At 37.6% G+C, this 24,441-nt stretch overlaps 1 protein-coding gene across 1 annotated transcript; it reads left to right on the top strand.

Annotated features, from left to right (window-relative positions):
• The first annotated feature begins 9,301 nt into the window (after positions 1-9,301).
• Positions 9,302-19,811, top strand: LOC141429304 (cytochrome P450 CYP12A2-like). Its single transcript, XM_074089600.1, has 9 exons — positions 9,302-9,437; positions 13,299-13,429; positions 13,785-13,918; positions 15,683-15,798; positions 16,084-16,200; positions 16,319-16,597; positions 16,823-16,991; positions 17,957-18,169; positions 18,249-19,811. Exons 1-9 carry the CDS (start codon positions 9,376-9,378, stop codon positions 18,462-18,464), a joined length of 1,437 nt encoding a protein of 478 aa, XP_073945701.1. The 5' UTR covers positions 9,302-9,375; the 3' UTR covers positions 18,465-19,811.
• Positions 19,812-24,441: the final 4,630 nt, after the last annotated feature.

The following is a 24,441-nucleotide window of genomic DNA, read 5'->3' as shown; positions in this document are numbered from 1 at the left end:
TAACAAATATTCAAGATATTAGTAAACCTGAAAAAGGTACTTACCTTAACCCCCATTCTCCCAGCATACCTCCCACCTTGAGGACTTTTAGTATGTTCACCTGCATACCAACTGTACCAATTTTCAAAACTACCAGAAGTTTTCCCCTGATTGCCCATATTCGGCTTTATTTGATCTATTACTTCTGTGCCGAAGGCACAACCTTTTTTATGTGAATTTATGTTTTTATACTTTTTTTACCAATTTTGAATAATTTTGTATGTTCTATTTGGCAGTCTCATTAAAGATACGTACCAGATAACACGTGTTTTGCATTTAGTAGGCTCGCAGACCCTTAAGGCCCAGTTTTAGCCCTTAAGGCACCAGACCGTAACAACTTCTATTGTAAAAAATCGCATTTTAACAGCGACTTATTTAATAAAAGAAGGTTAAAAAGTAGAAAAAATACTATAAATTTATATTATGCATGTACTTATGTGTGGCAAAAAGGTAGGTAGTGTCTATCAAGGAACAAAGGTATTTTTTAAGGTATACGGAAATGATGATTTCTATCATTGTGTTATACTGTTAGCTGAGGACTTACTTGTAAGCATGCCAAGTGACAAATTAGGGCTATGCAAATAAATTAAGCTTTAGACAAACGCGAAAGTCGACGTTTACCGCCACTGTTTGCGTCGGTTGATAAAAATGTAATAAAATGGGTTTATTGGACTGCCTCGCAAACAACTTGACTGACATTTCATTTTTAAATGTTTGTTTGCAAATAGTTATGATATAACGAGATTCCGCGGCTAGCGGGGCAGCTTGTAGGAGAGAAAGTAAGCAATGAATGCTCTGAAGACACGATATATTCAATTGTTCATAAATAAGCTCTCCTACGGTTCGCGGCATGAGACTTGAAGGTGAAGGGTTTTGGTTGGTTCAGGAACTTCTGGCAGGCACTTTCCTTGGCCTAAGTGTTGAACTGGCGCAGGTGGAGTGACGGCTGGACGTGCAGAACGAAAGCCTCTTGAGCAGCCTGTGCGCTGGCCAGGTGTATTGGAGGTATAGATGATGGGAGAAGAGACTTCGGAGAGTTCTACTCCGTAGGGAGTCGCCTGTACCCATAAGTATTCTTCCTTGCTTTGCTAAAATCTTTGAGTCATGTGTATACGATGTTATTAACAATCACGTAAAGCACTCCATTTCAGAAAATCAACATGGATTTGTAAAGAATCGATCAACAGTGAGTAATCTTCTCACTTATAAAAATTATTTGTGTAAAACTAGCCAAGTTGATTCCGTTGTTGTGTCATAAACTAAAAGATATTTACGGTGTTAGTGGTAGTCTGTATCGATGGATATGCTCTTACCTTTGCAACCGGAGCCAATTGGTCGCTTTGAAGGGTTTCAAGTCTAGCCCAATTCCTGTTACATCTGGAGTACCTCAAGGATCCCACCTGGGACCACTTCTGTTTGTTATTTTTATCAATGATCTCGTTAGTAACTTGTCTTGCCCTAGTCTCCTTTATGCCGATGACCTAAAAGTCTACCGGAAAGTGGACAGTGTCAGCGATTGTTTATTATAACAAAAGGATATTGAATCTATCCTCAATTGGTGTGAAGCAAACCGAATGTTGTTGAATGTGGGAAAGTGTTTTGTCATTTCATTTACTAGAAAACATAATCCCTTGGTATACAATTATAGATTGGCTGGTAGTAATTTGAATTGACAGGTGGTAGCCAGGGATCTTGGCGTTCTCTTTGACAGTCAGCTGTCCTTTCGACCTCATTATGAGCACATAGTTAGTAGAGGAAATCAGCTTTTGGGATTTATACTTCGGTCCACTAAACACTTTAATAGGCCACAGAGCGCGATTTATCTGTTCTACAGTTTAGTGCGTACCATCCTTGAATACGCTTGTCCGGTGTGGTCACCATTCTACTCAGTGCATTCGTTTCGAATTGAAAGTGTACAGCGAAGGTTTCTCAGAATGTTATGCTTCCGGTACAATTTGGGTAAGTCCCTTTCAGGTTACAGCGCCAGACTTGATAGATTTAGAATGACATCACTTGAAATACGTCGTAGACAATAGCATCGTATATTTGTACAAAATCCTTCATAGCCATATTGATGCGCCATCCCTCTTATCACTTCTAAATATCAACATTAAATATAGAATACGAAAACCTAAAACCTTTTCACTCGAAGTCTTTAAAAATAATCATCCTTCCTCCTTAACATGAAACTAAATATGTTGTATTTTTTAAAGTATTAACCTTAGCGGTCCCCCGACACCGACAACGCTTAGATAAAAAAATATTACTAGATACTTTATACTAAATTAACTTAGGCTAATTTTGCGGGAAATCAGCATAGTCCCGCGGGATAGAGATAAACGAATTCTTCGCAGATGAAGTCGCGGGCAACAGCTAGGTAGCGCATAAATATTTTTTACTTTTTAATTGTCTTTTCAAGCAGCATTTTTTCGGGGGTTTTTATTTTTATTTTTGCTGGCGTTTTTTATATTTTAAATTTAAGTTTTTATGTTTTTATTTTTTTATTCTTGTGATATATATTTTGTTTTAATTGTATGTAGAATCAAATACTATGTGTACTGGAAGAGTATCCTGGATATCTCGCAGCATCAGCTCGTCGTGTTGCCACCACTGCATTGTATGTAGAATCAATTACTGATCAAAACGATCCAAACACGACATATGTGCTATTATTTTTGAATAGTGTATATCCTGGCTGCAGCATAGCTCATCGTGTTGGTATGTAGAATCAAAAACTGGCACGACATATTTAGAGTATACTGGTGTGCTGAATATCAGCATCAGCTCGTCGGGTTGCCACCACTGCATTGTAGTTATGTAGAATCAATTACTGATCAAATCGAATCCAAACACGACATATGTGCTATTATTTTTTATAGAGTGTACTATTGTGCTGGATATCCTGGCTGCAGCATCAGGCCGAGAATTCCATAATCTTGCATAGCTATATAGCATACATGGGTGTTTCAAATTTTAGGTCCCAAATATGTTTGAAAGTTAAGTAAATATCCATTATGCGTCTAAGATTCCTACCGCAGCGAACAAAAGAGCTGATGATCTTGAAACGGCTAAACCGATTTTGATAAATCATGTCTTAGATCTATCGCTAGAAAACCAGCTTTCAAATAAAAAAAACGCATTCAAATCAGTCCACCCGTTTAAGAGCTACGGTGCCACAGACAGACACACAGACACACAGACACACACAGACATACAGACACACAGACACACAGACATACAGACACACAGACACAGATAGCGGTCAAACTTATAACACCCCTCTTTTTCGTCGGGGGTTAAAATATTATGCACTACCTAGCTGTTGCCCGCGACTCCATCTGCGAAGAATTCGTTTATCCCTATCCCGCGGGGACTATGCTGATTTCCCGCAAAATTAGCCTAAGTTAATTTAGAATAAGTACCTAGTATTTTTTTTTATCTAAACGTCGTCGGTGTCGGGGACCGCTAAGGTTAACAGAAAACTAAAGTACATTATGTTGTATTTTTTAAACCTTAGCGGTCCCCCGACACAGACGACGCTTAGATAAAAAAATATTACTAGGTACTTATACTAAATTAACTTAGGCTAAAGTAAGTATTGTTTTATTATAAATTTCTGTGGAATTAATTTGTGGGCTGTACTTTGCGACAAAGTACTTCGGGCAGAAGTACCGGTTTTGGCCACCTTAAACCCGTTCTTGGCCAGTTCACATTTGAAGTCATATAGTATTAAAATAGGTTATCTATTGTTGGCCCGAAAGTTATATGCTATAATTTCATTTGCCCAAAGTTCATATGTATTGAACGTACCTAACGCTGGCCATCAGTACAGTCTATGGACTGTCGTATTTGTATAATGAACAGCCCTGTCACTGTCTCCTATGAGGTTTTCTCGGGGTTTGTCATGTTTTAGAATTTGCTTTTAATAAACTTATTTACATTATATTATTCGTAGTTTCCTGACCTTCTAATAATATGCCCGAAACTTCATTTGCCCGAATGTTTCGTTTACTAGAAAATTTATTTGATATATTCTTATTTTCCCGAAAATTAGATGCCATTATGATACGAATGCAATATGTATTGTTTTGTGTATGTATTCAAACGCCATTGTAAATAGTTAAAAATAAAGTTGTGTTAAATACTTATGGTGTATAGATATAATTTAATAATATTGTAAATCTGTTTGAAAAAATATACCTCGTTGAGTTTCTTGCCGGATTCTTCACAACAGAGGTTTTTCCGAACCGGTGGTGGTAGATTTTATTTGACATTCATAAGTGCTTGTTATAGCCTAAATTGAATAAAGATATTTTGACTTTGACTTTGAGTGTTATTAACAACTTACTTATTAAAATTGCTATTTTCTATTACTAATTTATCTATTTTCTTTATTATCCGGGCTGCTATAAAAAAAATCGGTCAAGTGCGAGTGCGAGCGACTCGCGCATGAAGGGTTCCGCACCTCCGCATCTCCTGTTGCAGTAATAGGTTTTTGTAAAAAATTCTAATACAAGCATTTTTGCTGGCGGTCATTTTTGCCCCAGGTTACCAAAGTAGGTAGTCGTCAAGACGAATCAAATGAGACCAAAATCGATGAAGTCGTGTCATTTTATTACAGAGTTCCTATGGCCAACATCTAACTTTATCATCAGATCAGCTCTACGTCATAATAATATTGCATTGTCATCGGATTTATACATGCATGCCAAATTTCAGCTCAATCGGTTGATGATATCCACTTCAAATTTAAGTTAAAATATTAATTCCACCCGACCAACATAACTAGTTACATTACATTACAAGTTAATAAAAACATATCACCAAAATGTAAGCACTAGGTGCAAGTATTTTGAATAATTTTTTTTTAATTCTCATCCTTTTTGGCTGTCGCCCTCTCGGAGGCTGAATAGCGCTTCAGACTCTTGCCATGCGCAGCAGCAGAAATAGTTATTTGTGCAACAAGTGAGCAAAGTTGTTTTTTTGTTTCGAGTGTTGATTTTGAATCCCGAGTAAGCGAAGGATTCTATAATTGAATCACGAGCATCAGCGAGTGATTCTAGGTTAGAATCCTGAGAGCAGCAAGGGATTCAAACATACGAGATGCAAAAAAACTTTGGTCTCGTGTGACACATACAATTTTTCACCTCAGCAGCGAGAACATAGTTTAAATGTAACATAAGAATAAAACCACATAAACCTACCTGTTTACAAAACAAACGCAATTTTTAAATATAATCCGATTATTAAGAAACAAATATAATAATCACATTTAAAACCCTTACTCAAAAATTATACGAACAGTCGCGATTACATCTTTGAAAGCATTGTTGAAAAGCGGTAAATAGAGAGGTTTTGAATTCGGAACGAAAATGTGTCCAGTAAGTAGGTACAATAAATTTTTTTTTAAAGATTGCCGTTACATAAACATAAATAGATTTGTTACAAATTCATTCAATTTGACAAATATTTATTCCAACTGTAGAGACAGTATACGGAATTCTTTCATAAAAACAAAAACAAGAGAAGCTGCTTTCGTGCAACGAGGTTTCATACTTTATTAAAAGAGCGGAAAAATTTACATTTTGGAAATATTTCGTTGTCATGTAATTTATTAGGTATCGATCTATTTTTAATACCATAAATTTAATTTAAATTTGTAATCAACACATTTGATCCTATCTCTCGCTTTTTTCGTGTTGAAGTGAAAGTGACAGATTAAAGTGAAGTTCAAATATTTGGAATTCCGTGAATGGACCCAACACTAACTTCAGCTTTTAAAAAGAATAATTAAAGTTACTTTGTCTCACGGAGTGAGCAAAATGCGATTTTGCTCACTGATTTCTCATAGCAAAATCTGCCTGTTTGAGGTGATGACGTGAAAAAAAAATTAGCTGTCAGTTTGGTTCATTCGCATTGTCGTTATTAATATCGAGCAAAAAACGAAATAACGGCAAAAAAATCACGTTTGTTGTATGGGTTGAATATTTATTTTATCCGTTTTTATAGTATTTTTTTGTTATAGCGGCAACAGAAATACATAATCTATCAATCTGTGAAAATTTCAACTGTCTAGCTGTCACGGATCATGAGATATAGCCTGGTGACAGATGGACAGACAGACGGACAGACGGACGGACAACAGAGTCTTAGTAATAGGGTCCCGTTTTAACCCCTTGGGTATCGAACCCTAAAACCCTAAAAACTGAGTCTTCGAGATGCCTAAGTACATTATCAGCTGTTGCCCTTCTCACAGGAAACAAGTACCTACTATAGGTACTTCGAGAAACAGCAACATACTACTACTAGTAGGTAGCTAGGTATTTTTAACCGACTTCAAAAAAGGAGGAGGTTCTATGTTCCAATGTTTGTATTTTTTTTTTGTATGTTCACCGATTACTCAGTCAATTTTGGACCGATTTTCAAAATTCTTTTTTTATTCGTAAGGGTACTCTTCTGAGGTGGTCCCATTGTCACCAAGTCAAGATCTGATGATGGGAGCCTAGGGCAATCGAGGGCAAGCCTTTTTAGCATTAAGACACGCATTTACATTCAGAAAGTATCATTTGGTAACCTGGACCTGATGAAAAAGACCGTAAATGGCCAATGGCACTCGTCAAAGCTAAGTAATGCTCGCGCGTTGATAAACGAACATGATTACTAAGCCAAGATAAGCGACTAAGAAGAAGCTTTAAGTTGATGATTCTTTCGAATGATCTGATGCTTGACTATAGACTCGAACTTGTGTGAATATTTTTATATGCAAATATGTGTTTTAATGTTACATGCTCATCGGAGACGCTTTGGTAAGGAAACCAATGGCGAAAGTTCATTTTAGAGCCAGATACAAGATGCAGACTGATTCCATGCTTCATGGAATTATGAAGTTTAGAAGAAAGCATAAAAAATAGACAAAGTTGTATAATTTAATAGCTTTTGCCCGCAGCTTCGCTCGCGTTAAATTTGGAGTAACATATATTTACTTTCTGCGATCCTTCTTTCGTGTTTTGATTAATTTTCGGAGGATTACATCGAAATACAAATACGGACAGATTTTCTTTTAGACAGATGGTGCAAATTTGTGAAATGAAGTAAGGGGGTAAAATAGGGGATGAAAGTGTATATATAAAGATCGTCATTGTCGAAGATAAATCGATGGTTCTTTATGAAACTTGACATTAAGGCACTTGTCCCACCGCCGACGATGAGCGAGAAGCGAGCAGAGCTAGTAACTAGAAACGAGTGGGCGAGCAGCGAGAAGCGAGTGTAGTTTTGTCGCTCGGCTGTAAGCGAGTGTTCGCGTGCGACGGGCGATTACTCGCTCCACTCGACTCACTCGTGTGGGGCGGCCGCCAAGCTGACATCGCTGAGCGAGTATCTATGGCTCAGCGAGTTTTATAGCTCTTGTCGCTGCGACAAAAGATGTAAGAGCGAGTTCTCGCCGACAGTGTAAACAGCCAGCGATCAACTATTAATATAATTATATGTCTCTTTTACTCACACAGGATCTTATATCTTTTGTTCGTTTCTTGAGCGAGAAAATAGTCGATAGCCAGTCGTTTCCTCGCTGGCGGTGAGACAAGTGCCTAATAGGGGATGAAAATTTATATGGAACGTCGTCATTATCACAGATAAATCAAAGAATCTTTGTTTTTAAGTTTTCGAAAAGAACTAAAAAAAATCGGTTCAATTCGACTTGGACTCGCGCATCAAGGGTTCCGTACGTAGGTATTTATGAATATCCAGTGTTAGCAGAGCTTATTTTAAGCTTATAAGCAAAATGTACGCAATGTGGGGTAATTTTAGATGGCTTATTGACATAGACAGTCAGAAATGAAAAATTATGATTTTCAGGTTTTTCTTATTTATTTTGCTATAAGGGGAAAAAATTGCTAATAGAGATACTTTTATACAAAATTCCAAATTTCTAGGACAGCTGGAGTACCTTATAACTCTTTCTGTTAAGGCGATTTATATGGAAACACCTTTTTAATGACTGTAGCTTTTGATGACGTTAACTTAGAAGTTCAATTTTTTCACAGCTTCCGGGACTATTGACCTGAGTTTAGGGTTTTAATTTCAACTCGATACATACTCCGCGCGTTTACGGGATAAAGGGTCTTGACAGACAGACGGATGGACGGACAGCAAAGTTCCTTTTAAGGTACGGAACCCTAAAAAACATTTGTTCCGGCTCTTTACACATTTTGACATTTTTCATACTTGAAAATATGGGGATGAAAGTTCGTCCAAACAAATTTACTATAAGTATATTTATCGGAAATATGTGTAGCTATGCTTAGTAAGAATGCCGTCTTAATTATAATCCTACCCTCCTAACTTACAATAAAGGACGTAAGATGTCAAGAGTTCACTATGAAGAATAAGTCCTTTTGTGTTTGCAGGGTAGAATACGCGTCGTATTGCTAACCCGCAAAATATTTATGTTTTACCAAAAAATGGAAGAACAAAAAAAATTAGTTGAGATATAATATGTGTCTAAGAAACATGATATAAATGGATTTTAATTTAATTTAATTTTTTATTTTTATTTATAAAGCACTGTATTAAAATATGTTATTTTTTCATAAACTGTAGAAGTTTCTATGTTCTATTATTGGCAGAATAGGTACCCTAAATAAATTAAAAACTTTCCAAAGTTACTATTCCACGCGGACGCGGTCGCGGGCAAAAGCTAGTATTATCATAAAGTAACTCATGTGAGAAAACGAGGAGATTAATTTTCGTGATCCATTAAAATTTTAATATTCTTCTGCGTCATCCATGCACTTATGCATTTGTCTAAACCAGTTTCCAAAACAGGTAAAAAAATTATCTTTTGGAAGGTCTAAAGAAGTCTTACATATTGTGTGTAAGTTACAAAAAAAACGTTTCTGTAGTTTAGATAAAAAAAAATGAAAACCCATTTTCTTTTTTTATTATTTTCTTAAAAACCTGCAGCATTTTCGATGCTTTTATTTTATGAAATATCATCTTACATCTGGGCTTATAAATCAGCAAAACGGCAATCAATTTGGCTTCCGGGGCCAATGTCCCATACAAACACGGCTATACCCCTTGAAATATTCCGTACAAAATATGAAATCCTTACAAAAATATTACTTAATTTTTTCGTAAAGACTACCGAACCCTATTGCGGGCGTGTCCGACACGCTCTTGGCATTGTGTTTCGTGTTTACAGTACAGATACATGCTGTCATATTGATATCAGTGTTTATCTTCATTTACACCAAGAATAATTTAGTCAGTAATGCAGTGGAGTTGAAAACATCGAAACGTTAGGAAATCATTCGTGCCAGTTACTCATTTTTAAATATGCATACGGTAATATTTCAGGAGAGCTTTATTTTGTCCACACTCAAGAAACCATTTACACGGTAAGCCCGCTGATTTTGTTTAGATATTGTGTTTTTCATGGGTCTATTGTAGAAATACACGATAAAAAAACGATATAGTTGATATCACAGTCACGAGAAAAGAGATTAATTAAAAAAAAACTATCCTACTAATATTATTAATGTAAAAGTTTGTGAAAATGTTTGGAGGTTTGGATGTCTGGATGTTTGAATCCCGGGGAGAGTTTGAGTCCCGGGAAGGACATAGGATAGCTTTTATTATCCCGGAAAATGGCTTTTCAGTGACGATATGATCATAAAACATTAAATTAAAAAAATCAAAAAACCCGACTTTATAGCTAGCTAATTTAAAGTTAAACAGTCGCTAATTCAAAGTTAAACAGTTAAGTGGACCAGCTCAAATATTCTTAGGAATGGGTCCCAGCTACTTAACAGAGTTCTAGACCACTAGGCTTATTTTCTTCCTTTTAGTTTTTTGTTTTTTTTTTTTTTAAACGCAATAACATCGACAGTTCGTACATCGGTGAAGTTTTAGAAAGATGTTTCCTTTGGATAGGCACAAATTTAACAGCATCATTAAACTGAATTTCGTCTACTGCTGGACGTAGCCCTTCCCTAAGGATCTCCATGACGATCGGTTTCGTGTAATGCGCAATGTGCCTTACCTGCTACCATTTAAAGTGCATTGCCCTTTGAGTGATCTTGAGACTTTTTATGAGGCCTACTCCAATAATAATAATAATAATAAAATTTATTTATTCAGATAACTAGGATCCATCAGTTGTTAGTATTACTTATAAATATGTTAGGTACATGGTGTTAGTTAAATGTACGATGCTTACCGTAGTGTTAGTGAAACAAACAAAAATAAAGAAAAATCAAATAAAGAAAATAAAATAGTTCAGCACTTTTACTAGTACATAGGCTTGTTTGTCAGTACATGAATCATATGACAATGATTCAGATACTGACAATCAAACCTATCTGCGAATGCCCTCAGGATGCCGTTAGCGCTCCCCTCCACCCTCCGCACTAGGGATTAGGGATGTGCACCGCTTGCGCATGATTGTGTAAAAGCAGTCCACTCTTGCTGCAGCAAACATCCCCGATGCACTGCAGAACCGAGGAAGCCCCATCAACACCCTGAAAGCATTGTTGTACTGAACACGTAGGGCGCTGTATTGCCTTTGCGCACACGCGATCCACAGACTGCTCGTATAAAAATTGGTACAAAAGGCTCTAAAAAGAGTCAGTTTTACCCCTGGTGAGCAACGAGCAAACCTGCGGGCCATCATGTTCGCTCTAACTGACAACGCCCTCCGTTCTCGCTCTATGTCTGCATTGTCGTTCAAATCCGATGTAACCACATGACCAAGATATTACCAATGACCAATGACATGACCAATGGACCACGTCTCAGTTCTACATTATGTTATCACTAGCACCCGCACTGATTAACCCGGCGAGCATGATGAGGAAAACAGTCACACCAAGCATGACGCAGGGTATGACATACCCAAAATTTAATGTATCAATTATAGTTTTTACTAATTTTTATTTGACTTAATTTAGTGTACATTATTAAGTAATTAATTCATTATTTAGTAAAAGGTCTTATTTTTCTGTTTTTTCTGTGCATCTATATTTCAGTTTGTATTTTCAATTTCGGTTTTACGGGATGACCGTAAAAGTAAAAATTTGGAATTGAAATAAAAAATACAAAAAGATTCCAAAAAACCAATCTTAATTTGATTGCTTAGAAACGATATCTCTTGTCCGGGTGAGCGGTTAGTTCCAAAGGAATGCCGAAAAAGTTTGAGGGCTTACGGCATAGATGTCGCTAGCGTCGCTGCTTAAGTGACTAAGTAAGAAACACAAGCTGAGATATGAGGTGCATAGGGAAATTCGTGTCGGTACCGTTGACCATCAGTGGTGTAGCGGTATAGCACGCGGTACGGATTACCGAGGACCTGGGTTCGATTCCCAGTGATGGTCTTATTTTTCTGTTTTTTCTGTGCATCTATATTTCAGTTTGTATTTTCGATTTCGGTTTTACGGGATGACCGTAAAAGTAAAAATTTGGAATTGAAATAAAAATACAAAAAGATTCCAAAAAACCAATCTTAATTTGATTGCTTAGAAACGATATCTCTTGTCCGGGTGAGCGGTTAGTTCCAAAGGAATGCCGAAAAAGTTTGAGGGCTTACGGCATAGATGTCGCTAGCGTCGCTGCTTAAGTGACTAAGTAAGAAACACAAGCTGAGATATGAGGTGCATAGGGAAATTCGTGTCGGTACCGTTGACCATCAGTGGTGTAGCGGTATAGCACGCGGTACGGATTACCGAGGACCTGGGTTCGATTCCCAGTGATGGTCTTATTTTTCTGTTTTTTCTGTGCATCTATATTTCAGTTTGTATTATCAATTTCTTTAACATATTTTAATCTAAGAAGCTTTAATTTAAAAATGAAAAATGTTTAATATAACACCGGGAAAATCACATTCAATTATTAAATACAGTGGATCCCAAACTAGCCGTTTGTGGAGCCTGTATCTTGGGAACCGGAGTTGACATATTAACAACAATCCGTTACCCGAGACTCCGTCCGCGTAGATTTCGGTTTTCACTGTCCCGCGGGAAATAAGCGATTTTCCGGGACAAAAAGTATCATAATGTCCTTTCCCGTGACGCAAACCATCTGTAAGTATACCAAATTTCATCGAAATCGGTTTGGCGGTTTAGACGTGATGGAGTAACAAACAAATAAGCAAACAAACAGACTTACAAACTTTCGCATTTACATTAGTAGGAAATAGGATAAAGAGTTCTAATGCACAATAAACTAAACCTACATTAATACAATATCAATGTATATATGGTGTATGTAAGGTCTTCCATATTTGCAACCACGGCTACAATGTAGTAATTGATGTGTTTTTTATCCATTAACATAATAAAAACCATTAAATTTAAAAAATCAAAAAACCCGACTGCCATGAATACTATATAAAAGGAATAAAATAAGTCTAGTGGTCTAGAACTGTGTCAAGTAACTAATTTAATGTTTACCAGTCGGGACCCATTCAAATCGTGACCAGCTCAATAATTCATGGTACCTAATGGGGCCCGACTGTTGAACTTTAAATTAGCTACTGGACAGTTTTAGACCACTGGACTTATTTTCTTCCTTTTAGTTTTCAAGGCAGTAGTCGGGTTATTTGTTTTTTTTTTTATATTTTATTCCATACTTTTCTGTAACTTCTGTGAAAATGGTAGATTAAAAGTATTATACCCCATATATATAGCTTCTGAGCAAGCGCAGCATAAGCTGAGCCTGTTCCTTTTGCCACACAGTGCAAGGGACTGGCAAACGCATTTTTTATTAGTTTATTGTTTATTTGTATTCTGTGTGCCTATCCTGTATTGTTCATGTTGGCAAATAAATCAATCTTCTTCTTCTTCTTCATATTTAGAATGGGCTAATTATTAGCTTTCGTTTATACCCATATTATTATTGCTACAATACAAAATATATTTTTTTCATTCCTCCGCCATATTTTTTTGCGCATACGCCATATTGAAATATTATATAGCTTGTAACTACGACAGTTATGATAAATCCAATGATAGTACCTCATATGTTAAAATCCGCCCAGCCGTTAAGGCTGCAGCGAGGACCAAAGAAATGGACATACATACCCACATACATACATACATACATACTTACATACATTCATATATACATACTTCCGGCGGTCGGTTAAAAACTAGGACAGTTCGATAGGTATATTATGCATAATTTTGCAGAAATATAAGTTTTAGTCCACACTAATTTCATTAAACATGGAAGCGTACAAAGTGCTATTTTTTTTCTTATTTCAGGAGCCTGTCACTCAACACGAGTTCATTTAACAAGCATACTCAACCGACACAGAAACTTAAATCATGGAGAGAAATCCCAGGACCATCATCTCTCCCCGTTATTGGACCTTTTCTAAACTTTTTACCCGGTGGTAATTTCTTCAGCCATTATTTATAAATAAAATAAATAAATAATAAATAAATATCACGGGACAATTCACACTAATTAACCTAGTCCCAAAGTAAGTTTAGCAAAGCTTGTGTTATGGGTACTAAGCAACGGATAAATATAATCATATAGATACATGCATACTTAAATATATACTAAACACCCAAGACCCGAGAACAAACATTCGTATTTTTCATTCAAATATCTGCCCCGACACGGGAATCGAAACCGGGACCTCAAGCTTCGTAGTCAGGTTCTCTAACCACTAAGCCATATTTACTTCATCGATTAATATTTAGTTTGTGAGAAAGGTATTTTAACTTAAAATTTTAATGCAGGTGTCTTAAGTGGTTACAAAGGGATCCAGTTGTTTGAACAAGTACACAAACTGTATGGCCCAATAGCAAGGATTGACGGTATTTTCGGAAATTATGATACGATTTGGTTATCTGATCCAGATGCTGTGGCACACGTGAGTATTAGTCATCGATGAAAGGAAATAGAATGATGATGTTCATAAAAATCGGCCAAGTGCGAGTCGGACTCGCGCACAGAGGGTTCCGTACCATTATCTATACAATATTAGACATTAGCAAAAAAGGCAAAAAAAACAAGTTTGCAGTATGGGAGCCCCCCTTAAATATGTATTTAATTTAATTATATATTGTTAAAGTCATTATACAACTAAATATTCTGTGAATATTTCAAGCGTCTACCTGTTGCCGTTATTAGTATCGAGCGAAAAACGGCAAAACAATCACGTTTGTTGTATGGGAACCCTCTTAAATATTTTTTTATTCTGTTTTTAGTATTTTTGTTGTTATAGCGGCCACAGTAACACATAATTTGTGTCTAGCGTTACGGCTCAAGAGATAGAGCCCTGTGACAGACGTCTGTCGGACAGACAGACAGACAGCGGAGTCTCAGTAATAGGGTTCCGTTGATATCGTACCTGCAATACCTTAACAAAAATATAATTATAGAATTATATTTTATACTTACAAGAAGAGGCCCACCTCTCTTTTTTTTAACCCCCGACGCAAAAAGAGGGGTGTTATAGACCGCTATGTGTGTCTGTGTGTCTGTCTGTGGCACCGTAGCTCTTAAACGGGTAGACCGATTTGTATGCCTTTTTTTTTTAATTTGAAATTTGGTTTTCTAGCGATGGATCTAAGACATGTTTTATCAAAATTGGTTCAGCCGTTTCAAGATCATCAGCTCTTTTGTTCGCTGCGGTAGGAATCTTAGACGCATAATGGGTATTTACTTTACTTTGAAACATATTTGGGACCTAAAATTTGAGACACCCATGTATGCTATATAACTATGCAAGATTATGGATTTCTCGGCCTGATGCTGCAGCCAGGATATCCAGCACACTAGTACACTCCATAAAAAATAATAGCACATAATATGTCGTGTTTGGATTCGTTTTGATCAGTAATTGATTGTACATACAATGCAGTGGTGGCAACACGACGAGCTGATGCTGCAGCCAGGATATCCAGCACACCAGTATACTCTTGAAAAAATAATAGCAGTTATGTCGTGTTTGATTCCTTTTGATCAACACACTAGTACACCTTCAAAAATTAATATACCAGTTTAAAAAACATGAAATAAAAATCTTAAATTTAAAATTTAAAAACCCCCGACACCAAAAAACGCCAGCATAAACTAAAAAAAAATGCCCTTAAAGCAAACGCCGACAAAAAACGCCGCCAAAAAAGAGAACTAAAAAGTAAAAAATAATCATGCACTACCTAGCTGTTGCCCGCGACATCATCTGCGAAAAAATGACTATGCTGATTTCCCGCAAAATTAGCCTAAGTTAATTTAGTATAAGTACCTAGTAATATTTTTTTTTATCTTAACGTCGTCGGTGTCGGGGAACCGCTAAGGTTAACAGGAAACTAAAGTACATTTTTTAAAGTATTAACCGCTAAGGTATCTAGGTAGTGCATAATTATTTTTTACTTTTTAGTTGTCTTTTTTGGCGGCGTTTTTTGTCGGCGTTTGTTTTAAGGGCATTTTTTAAAATGTTTGCCGGCGGTTTTTGGTGTCGGGAGTTTTTTTGTTAATTAAAGTTTTAGTTTTAGTTATTTTAATTTAATAGTAGTTTTAGTCCTACGGATATTTTGTATTTTCCTAATATTTTCTTAATAAATAAAAGTTTTTCACTTACAAGAATGTATTACTTGAAAAATACTGAAATATTTTTTTTTTTTACAAATAGATCCTTCGGGGCGAGAACACGATGCCTGTACGCCCAACTGTGCCGTCGTTCGAGTATTATCACAAGAAACACAAGAAAACCTACGTCCCTAACCAAATAACAGGACTAGGAACTGAGTAAATAATCCGATGGTTGAAATGATAATTGATCTAAGGATCATTTTTTGAGATAATGAGTTAAATAGTTCGGAATCAGTTAAATTTTCTCCGTCGCTTGAAAAATGATTCAAATTTTTCAGAAAAATGGCGCTTAGATCAATTTCCGTTAACCGTCGCACATTTAAATATCCTAAATTAGAACAAAGACATCCTTTTGAGTTATAAATGCAGGAACATAACTAAGAGCAAAAAGCAGCAGCAGCAGCGTCACATCGCCTTTTAATTTAGGGCATTCAATTACAGCCATGGCGAAACATGGAAAGTGTTTCGGTCCAAAGTGAATCACATTTTCTTGCAACCAAAAGCTATCAAATTATACAAGAACGTATTAGCAGAAGTAGCCGACGACATGATTAAACGGTAATTAATTGAAGCCTACTTTGAAAATTAAAGTCAAACTTTGTTAGAAGCGATGTGTTTATAAAATACATAATATTGTATCAAAACGGGTTTTCTCATTTGTTTATTTTTTTACCAGTATGAAGTCAATTCGCGATGAAAACTTTATGATAAAAGAAAATTTCGATGTTGAAGCTAAATTATGGGCACTGGAGTCGCTCGGTCTGATCACTTTTGGGACTCGCCTGAACTGTTTGGATCCTAATCTACCCGAAAATTCAGATGTAAAGAAGCTCGTTCAGAACATCTCCGATTTCTTTGCTATTGCAGCAAAAGTTGATTATGGACCAAGCCCATGGAGATATTTTTCAACGAAAAATTTTAGAAAAGCCATGAAAATTTACGAAGAATACGAAAGGTAATGTTTCTAACCAATTTAAACTTTTAAGTAAAATCTTCAGAGCAAAAATAAAGCGCTTAACATGAAAAGAATTTGCATAGCTACATTTTTGATTAATATTATTTTTTTAATTTTGAATGTTGTGTCGCCTGCCTAAATCTCTTTGTGCATAACGTACTTCAATTGGTAGTGACATATATAAGCTGTTATGGGTGTGGAATAAAAATAAGTTTATATTTTTAGGCTAACTTCATCTTTTGTAGATAATGCGATAAAAAATATTATAGAATCTAATCAAAACGACAATGATGCTCTTGACACAGAAAAACCGATTCTAGAGAAGTTGCTTGAAACTGATGCCCAGGTCGCACGCATCATGGCTTCGGAGATGCTTCTAGGAGGAGCAGATACGGTTAGCTTAGTTGCTTATTTGTAGCCCAACTCAAACTGCCTCGTATCGTTAAAATTTAAGATATATTTCTGATGACCAGTAACATTCTCGTTTATATACATACAGACCATGGCCATCATACAAATTCTCATAAAGTTATTAAATTCCAATAAAAAAGCCTAATAAACACGTCTGAATATACCTATAAAGCATAGGTACTGTGTGACACACATGAGAGATGAAATAAAATGGTTGGTAAGTTCGAAATCCTAAAAACTAAGGCATCGTCCTAAGTAATAGAACGCGATGCGCGATCATCGCGCGAACTAAGCGATGCGACCATCGGGCGCTTGTCCCACCGCCGACGATGAGCGAGAAGCAAGTAGAGCGAGTAACTAGAAACGAGTGGGCGAGCAGCGAGAAGCGAGTGTAGTTTTGTCGCTCGGCTGTAAGCGAGTGTTTGCGTGCGACGGGCGATTACTCGCTCCTCTCGACTCGCTCGTGCAGGGCGGCCGCCAAGCTGACATCGCTGAGCGAGTATCTATAGCTCAGCGAGTTTTATAGCTCTAGTCGCTGCGACAAAAGATGTAAGAGCGAGTTCTCGCCGACAGTGTGAACAGCCAGCGATCAACTATTAATATATGTGTCTCTTTTACTCACACAGGATCTTATATCTTTTGTTCGTTTCTTGGGCGAGAAAATAGTCGATAGCCAATCGTTTCCTCGCTGGCGGTGAGACAAGTGCCTCGCGTGTGCGCGCGATCAAACATATTGAACTCGAATAGGTGTCCTAACTGACAATCGCGCGACAATCGCGATGGTCGCATCGCTTAGTTCGCGCGATGATCGCGCATCGCGCTCTATTAGGATGATGCCTAACAATTCCGACGTCGTTGTGATTGTAACAGAAGGGTAATAGGGGCCTTCTGCTGATTTTATTATTTTGCTCTTTTAGATATTATAATGACATGGTACACTCATTTCAGGTATCAATTACTGTCCTTGCAACGTTATATCTCCTCGCCAAAAATCCGGAGCAGCAAAGAAAATTACGAAAGGAAGTATTAACGCAGCAAGACCGGCGATCTTACCTCAGAGCGTGCATCAAAGAGTCCATGAGAATGATGCCTGCGGGCAGTGCAAGCCACCGATTGACCACTAAAGAATATCACCTGTTGGGGTACAAAATACCCAAAGACGTAAAGTTATTTTTTTATCGCTAGGTACTTCAGCTGGAGGTAATATTGTGACTAAACAGCAAAGAAGACGTTCTTTCAGGTTTTGATGATTTTATCTCATCAATACATGTCAGGATTGGAGGAGCACTATCCGAACCCTGATGAATTTATTCCTGAGAGGTGGCTCGTCGAGAAAGAACACCCGCTTTATTACGGCAATGCTCACCCTTTCGTCACCGCACCATTTGGTTTTGGAGTCAGGATGTGTCTAGGTAGGTCAGATAGAAAGAAAGAAAGGTTTATTTTGGCTCCATAAGTACCACCTAAAACTAAGACCAAAACTAGCACTAAAACTATGTTACTTTGTGACATCACAGGATACCAAAAAGAGTCTCCACTCAGCATGTGTTGCCGCACATTATGTGCAGTAACGCTGGTTTTCTGTGGAGGTCAAACGTTGAGCCAGTTCCTTTGCATCAGTCAGACGAAGATAAAAAAAAATTAAAACCATAGACAAGGAAGAAGTGACGTCGCTCAGTGTAAAAGATAATACTACATATATTTCTGTCGTGGCAAAAAATAACCTTAAAACATTTTCTTTTGCGATGCGATGCCTTCGACAAAAGGAACCGGCTGGCAGTTAGGATAGAAGTTAAGATATCGTCTAGCTAACCATATAAATTTGTAATTTATTTCCAAATTGCATAGGTAAGTTTTGAATTTAGTTCATTAGTTTTGCGGAGTTACCTACTATCCAGCTCAGATCAAATAAAAAAGTAAAGATGGAGAGCGGTGAACAGCCGAGTGAGGCCGATCAAACTACACCAATCCGTGTGCTTACACAGTGGCACGCACACACTTGCAACCAAACTACACCAAAACCTTATCACTTAGCAACGCATTCCCGTGGAGCATGACGTATCTTAAACTTCGACAAATATAACTAATAATGCCAAATTGTGCCGTGAAAGGATGTAAAAACTATCCGTCCAAAAATAAAATGCAGGATGGAATCACTTTTCACACGCTAGTAAACTTTGAAACCCAATATTTTCATTAAAAATCGAAATAATTTTGTTTGTATTTTGCTTTGAACACAAAACGTCAATACTAGTGTTGCCATTATAATAATTGTAGTTACCCTATTATTGGGTAAAAGTCGCCTAGGTAATACAATCTTTTATTGTTTATTTTTAAATTCTATTCTTTCTATGGCTTAAAACTTGAGAACGTGACACGTAACGTAAAGTTATTTGGTTCTTGTAAAAGTACATCAACGTTTTTTATTGTAGTAACGGTATTAACGTGAACCGCAACGTAAAGTTATTTGTTTCCTGTAAACGTTTACTAACTTATTTTAATATAGTTGTTTTAGGCTGGTTTATGAATTTAAATCAATAAACAAACAAGTGAATTTAAAGCAATAAAAAAATAAGATAACGATAACGATATTTTTGTAGTTGCGGGGTACTTCGAATTATTATGGCAACACCGGCCTACGAATACATGTTTATAAAACAGGCCTCACTTGGCTGCTTACCGCTCTCCATCTTTACTTTTTTATTTGATCTGAGCTATCCAGGCGCTATGCCAATATATAAGTAATTAATCCCTGCTAACTAAATAACAACTAACCCCTTTCTTGGGTTCTTTAATAATTATTCCATACTAGCTTACCGCGGCTTCGCTAAGTTGTTAAGTTTGTGAAGCTTTATCAAGCAAGCAAGCCAGCAAGCATCAAGTGAGCATGTAATGTTTGCACAAGCATGCAAGAAGCATGCAAGAACATGTAATTATGCAATGAATAGTGCAAGCAATATGCATTCGAGCATGCAAGCAAACTGCATTCAAAGCTGCATTCTAGCTCCTTCATGCAAGTGAGCGTAAGGAAGCATGTAATTACAAAATATAAGCAAGCACATTCGAGCATGGCAAGCATCAAAAGTGCATCAGTGCAAGAAGCCGCATGAGCATGCAAGCAAACATGGTTCAAGCATCAAGCAAGCTGCAAGCAAGCGTGCAGTAAGCATGCAAGTCAGCATGCAAGCAAGTTTGTAAGGAAGCATGTCATTATGCAAGGAATAGTGCAAGCAAGCATGAATTCGAGCATGAAGCATACATGCATTCAAAGTTGCATTCAGCATGGCAAGCATGTAACTTTGCAGAAGAGTGCTATAGTAAGCTGCATTCGAGCATGCAGCAAACATGCATTCAAGCATTTAAGAAGCATGAAGCAAGCATGCAAGAAGCATCAGCCAAATAAGTAGTGCAAGCAAGCATGCAAGCAAGCATCATTCAAAGCTGCATTATGTGCAAGCAATCCTAGTAATTTTGCAAGAAATAGTGCTGTAGTAAGCATGCATCAGCATGCAAGCAAAATGCATTCAAGCATGCAAGCAAGCATGCAAGCAAGCATGCAAAAATCATGCAAGCGCGCATGCAGAAGCATAAAAGTGAGCATTAAGTAAGCATGTAATTATGCAAAATGTTGCAAGCTCTGCTGCAAGCAAGCATGTAAGCAAGCATGCAAGCAAGCATGCCAAGCATGCAAGCAAGCATGCAAGCATGCAAGCAAGCAAACAAACATGCAAGCAGGCATGCAAGCAGGCAAACAATATGCAAGCAGGCATGCAAGTGAGCATGTAAGTGAGCATGTAAGCAAGCATGTAGCAAGAATAGTGCAAGCAAGCATGCATTCGAGCATGCATTCAAGCATGCAAGCAAGCATGAAGTTTTGCAAGAAATAGTGCTAGTAGTAAGCATGCATTCAAGCCTGCATTCAAGCATGCAAGCAAGCATGCGAGCAAGCATGCATAAATCATGCAAGCAAGCGTGGAAGCAATCGTGTAAGCAAGCATGTGATTATGCAAGAAATGGTGCAGCAAGCAAGCATGCTTTTTAACACATTATTAAGTCAGCTCAGTCAGCTCCGCGGTTAGAATACAAAAACAAACTTTTGGTCATCCTTGGAATGGCAATTTTTTTCGGGATAAAAAATATCTATTATTTATTCTGGACCTCTAATATGACGTATGCAAATTTCATAGGAATCGGTGCAGTAGTTACGGCGTGAAAGCGTAACAAACAAACAAACAAACAAACTCACTTTCCCCTTTAATAGTAAGGATTTGCCGTGTAATATACACAAAAGTTTGTTAAGTTTGTGTTAACTTTATCGTTCCTTTATCTAGCTTTATCTAGTCTTCTACTTTAATGTTTGACTTCTTCAGACGCACCCAGAACATGAATATGTCAATGATATTTGTTTTTGTACTACTACATTTTGTTAAGTCGTCTGCTTTTATTAGTTTATTCTTTTCTCCTTCATTCCATGAACGAAAGTTGAGTGAAAAACAAAAGATAAGCACCACTTTCTTAGTAGGTAACATCAGCCGTGCATCAGCATGAAGCCGTGGTGGCCTAGTGGTTTGACCTATCGCCTCTCAAGCAGAGGGTCGTGGGTTCGAACCCCGGCTCGCACTCCTGAGTTTTTCGAAATTCATGGCGGACGGCATTTGATTCCACGAGCTGCGGTGAAGGAAAACTCGTGAGGAAACTACGCAAACTGCGAAGCGTCATGGGGTGAAAGTTCCCAATCAAACTGGCCCGAGTGCATAGGGTAAGCCCTGTCGAGAGGAGGCCTGTGCCCAGCAGTGGGACGTATATGGCTGGTATGATTCTGATGATGATGTGCATCCCAGTAAGTAGTCTATTTTCAAGTTTATTTGTAAATGATTATGTCGTAAAGTATTTTGAATTTGGAATGGTATGACTACAATTAAAAATTGAAAAAACAACAATTTAATTATAAAAATAGTTTTCAGTAAACATTATCGTAATTACATAAAACACTACTGCCACTTGCTTTACGCATATCGTATCGCTGAACTACGGCAGACGATAATACAAAATGTCGTTTGTGATAAGATGGGCAGGAGCGACCCGCCAATCACCCAAAAGGTGCTACCATGACGCATTTCAATTTCGCAAAATGGCTTATGAAAGTGCAAATACATATTTAATCTGCATAAATTTAGGTATGGTAATTTAAATAAAGGAAAAGTAAGTTCTACCTACTGTATTGTTTTATTACCGTCACTGACCCCCGATATAAGAGTATTATAAGTTTGACGAATTGTTCTGTCGTCTGTAGGCAGTGCTTTAACGTATTATCCGATTTGAATCGGTTATTTCATTTAAAAGCAAATTTCCAGCAATGGTTCTTACCATTTCGCAAAATGGTTCAGCCGTTTTTAGTGTTGAAGTTACAAAATCGGGTTCCCAACTTTCTGTTTGTTTTATTATTCGGGCAATTTCTGCAATCCTGATCGCCCTTGAGGTGGGGTAACTCGAATCGGTGCGGGGCGGAGCGTGGCCATTCTGTACGTTAGTACTATTATATATGCTGTGGTTGAGTGAGCGCCTTCCCTTGTTAAAACCCGTCGCACGCACCCTCGTCAGTAAGGGCCTACGCTAGGTGGAAGCACGGAGCGGGCGCACGCCTGCGGGTGCGGGTGCGCAAAATCCGTCGCACAGGACGCCTCCAGTTTGCGCTGCTCATGCTATTTTCAAATAGACGTCCATCTGCTGCGTGCAAGTTAGAATAGGCCCTAAATGCCACTTCCTTCCAGTGGCGGCACAGGACCTAAATTTGGTGTGGGTAAGATATTATTGACGAGGCACTATGACGACGCATTACAGATTAAGATGATCGATTTTTAAATGAGCAAGTAGGTAAATGACATTCGAGACATGTAAGGCAAACCATACAGTAATTGGCCACGTTACAGTAATTGCCCACTTGATTTTTTTATATGCAATAACCATAATACAAACAATTTAATGATAACAGCGACTAGATTGTTATAATTAGCACGATATTTGTTATGATTTATCACCACTTTTCTTTGTAAATTTTTAATTTAATTCAAGTGGGCAATTACTCTACTGTGGCCAATTACTGTATGGTTTACCCTACCACCAGCCAAATAATTGGTCTGTCAAATGAATATGTCGCTAAAGTCGAACTTTCAAGTTGACAGACATCTATGTTGGCATTATTGTTTTGTGACATGCAAACGATTATCAACTTTAGGGTGGTAGATTTGGGTTGGCTGATGGTACATCGTTGCAACAAGTTAAAAATCTAAACTAAAGCCGAGACACAGGGCGGCCACGCCATACAAAATACGCGTTCTTGAATCTACATAGGCACGACGACGTCTGTACACGCGTCAATGTGTGCGTAAAACACACAGGGCTGACTATCGCAAAACCCTAGTACTATAGGGTATGTAGGTATGGGCTTAGATGTGTAAATAAATGTAATCGTTAATCATATTTTTTTTAAACCTACTTAAAATGTGTCTGTCTATGTATTTAAGCATTATTATTTTACATTACAATAAATACATGACTACAAACTTGAACGAATTATTCGGTACCTAATTAGTTATTTTACGTATTAATCGCGATACTTTTAGACAATTTGTTATATAATTTAGTATAGTGTGTGTAGATAAGATATATATTGGTCTATTGATAGGAGAGAATTAACAAATCAATTTTACAAATACCTACCTACTAATATAAGACGTCTATTTATACATTATAGGTACAAACTTTTAAACCTAGGTATTGGTTTTTTCCTCAGTTACCTAATACCTAAGTACATTGTACATGTTGCTAATTAAAGTTGGTTAGGTACTTTACCTACCTTTTTTCGTCCTTCGGAAATCGAAAAACACTCCTTTTCTTATCTTTGGCTGTTGACAAACACCCATACAATGCACAGTATATCACCATTTCGCAAAGTTATTGCTCCCGAACTTAGTGCCGTGCGACGGTGCGACCGACATTGCATCGCGTTGCGCAGTGCCTGTGGCAGTGCGCACCCGACTGCTTTCCTGCGTTTTTCCTGCAATCTGCGCTTGAGGGGTGGGGTAACTCGAACCGGTGCGGGGGCGGAGCGTGGCCATTCTGTACGTCAGTACTATTATATATTCTGTGGCCGAGATTAGACTTGCGAGAAAAATCGTTCAAGTTGCATTACATTGCGGCGCTCGATTGACCACTACAAACTCGTTGGCTTTATGGCCTCGCAACGTAAAGCAACTTGCACGATTTTTCTTGCACGGTTTAACGGTCGACTCATCGATTCGATAGTTAAACATCTGTAACACTGGCATTAATCATTAAGGGGTGGGGAAGACTATGAAACTGCCGGCATTCGCCTTTGATCGGCATTCCGATCAATTGACACTAGATTAAGGCAACCTATGCCCGATTGCTGT

The sequence above is a fragment of the Choristoneura fumiferana genome, chromosome 6 (assembly GCF_025370935.1).
Source record: "Choristoneura fumiferana chromosome 6, NRCan_CFum_1, whole genome shotgun sequence".
NCBI lineage: Eukaryota > Metazoa > Arthropoda > Insecta > Lepidoptera > Tortricidae > Choristoneura > Choristoneura fumiferana.
This window is presented reverse-complemented; position numbering and strand designations above follow the sequence as displayed.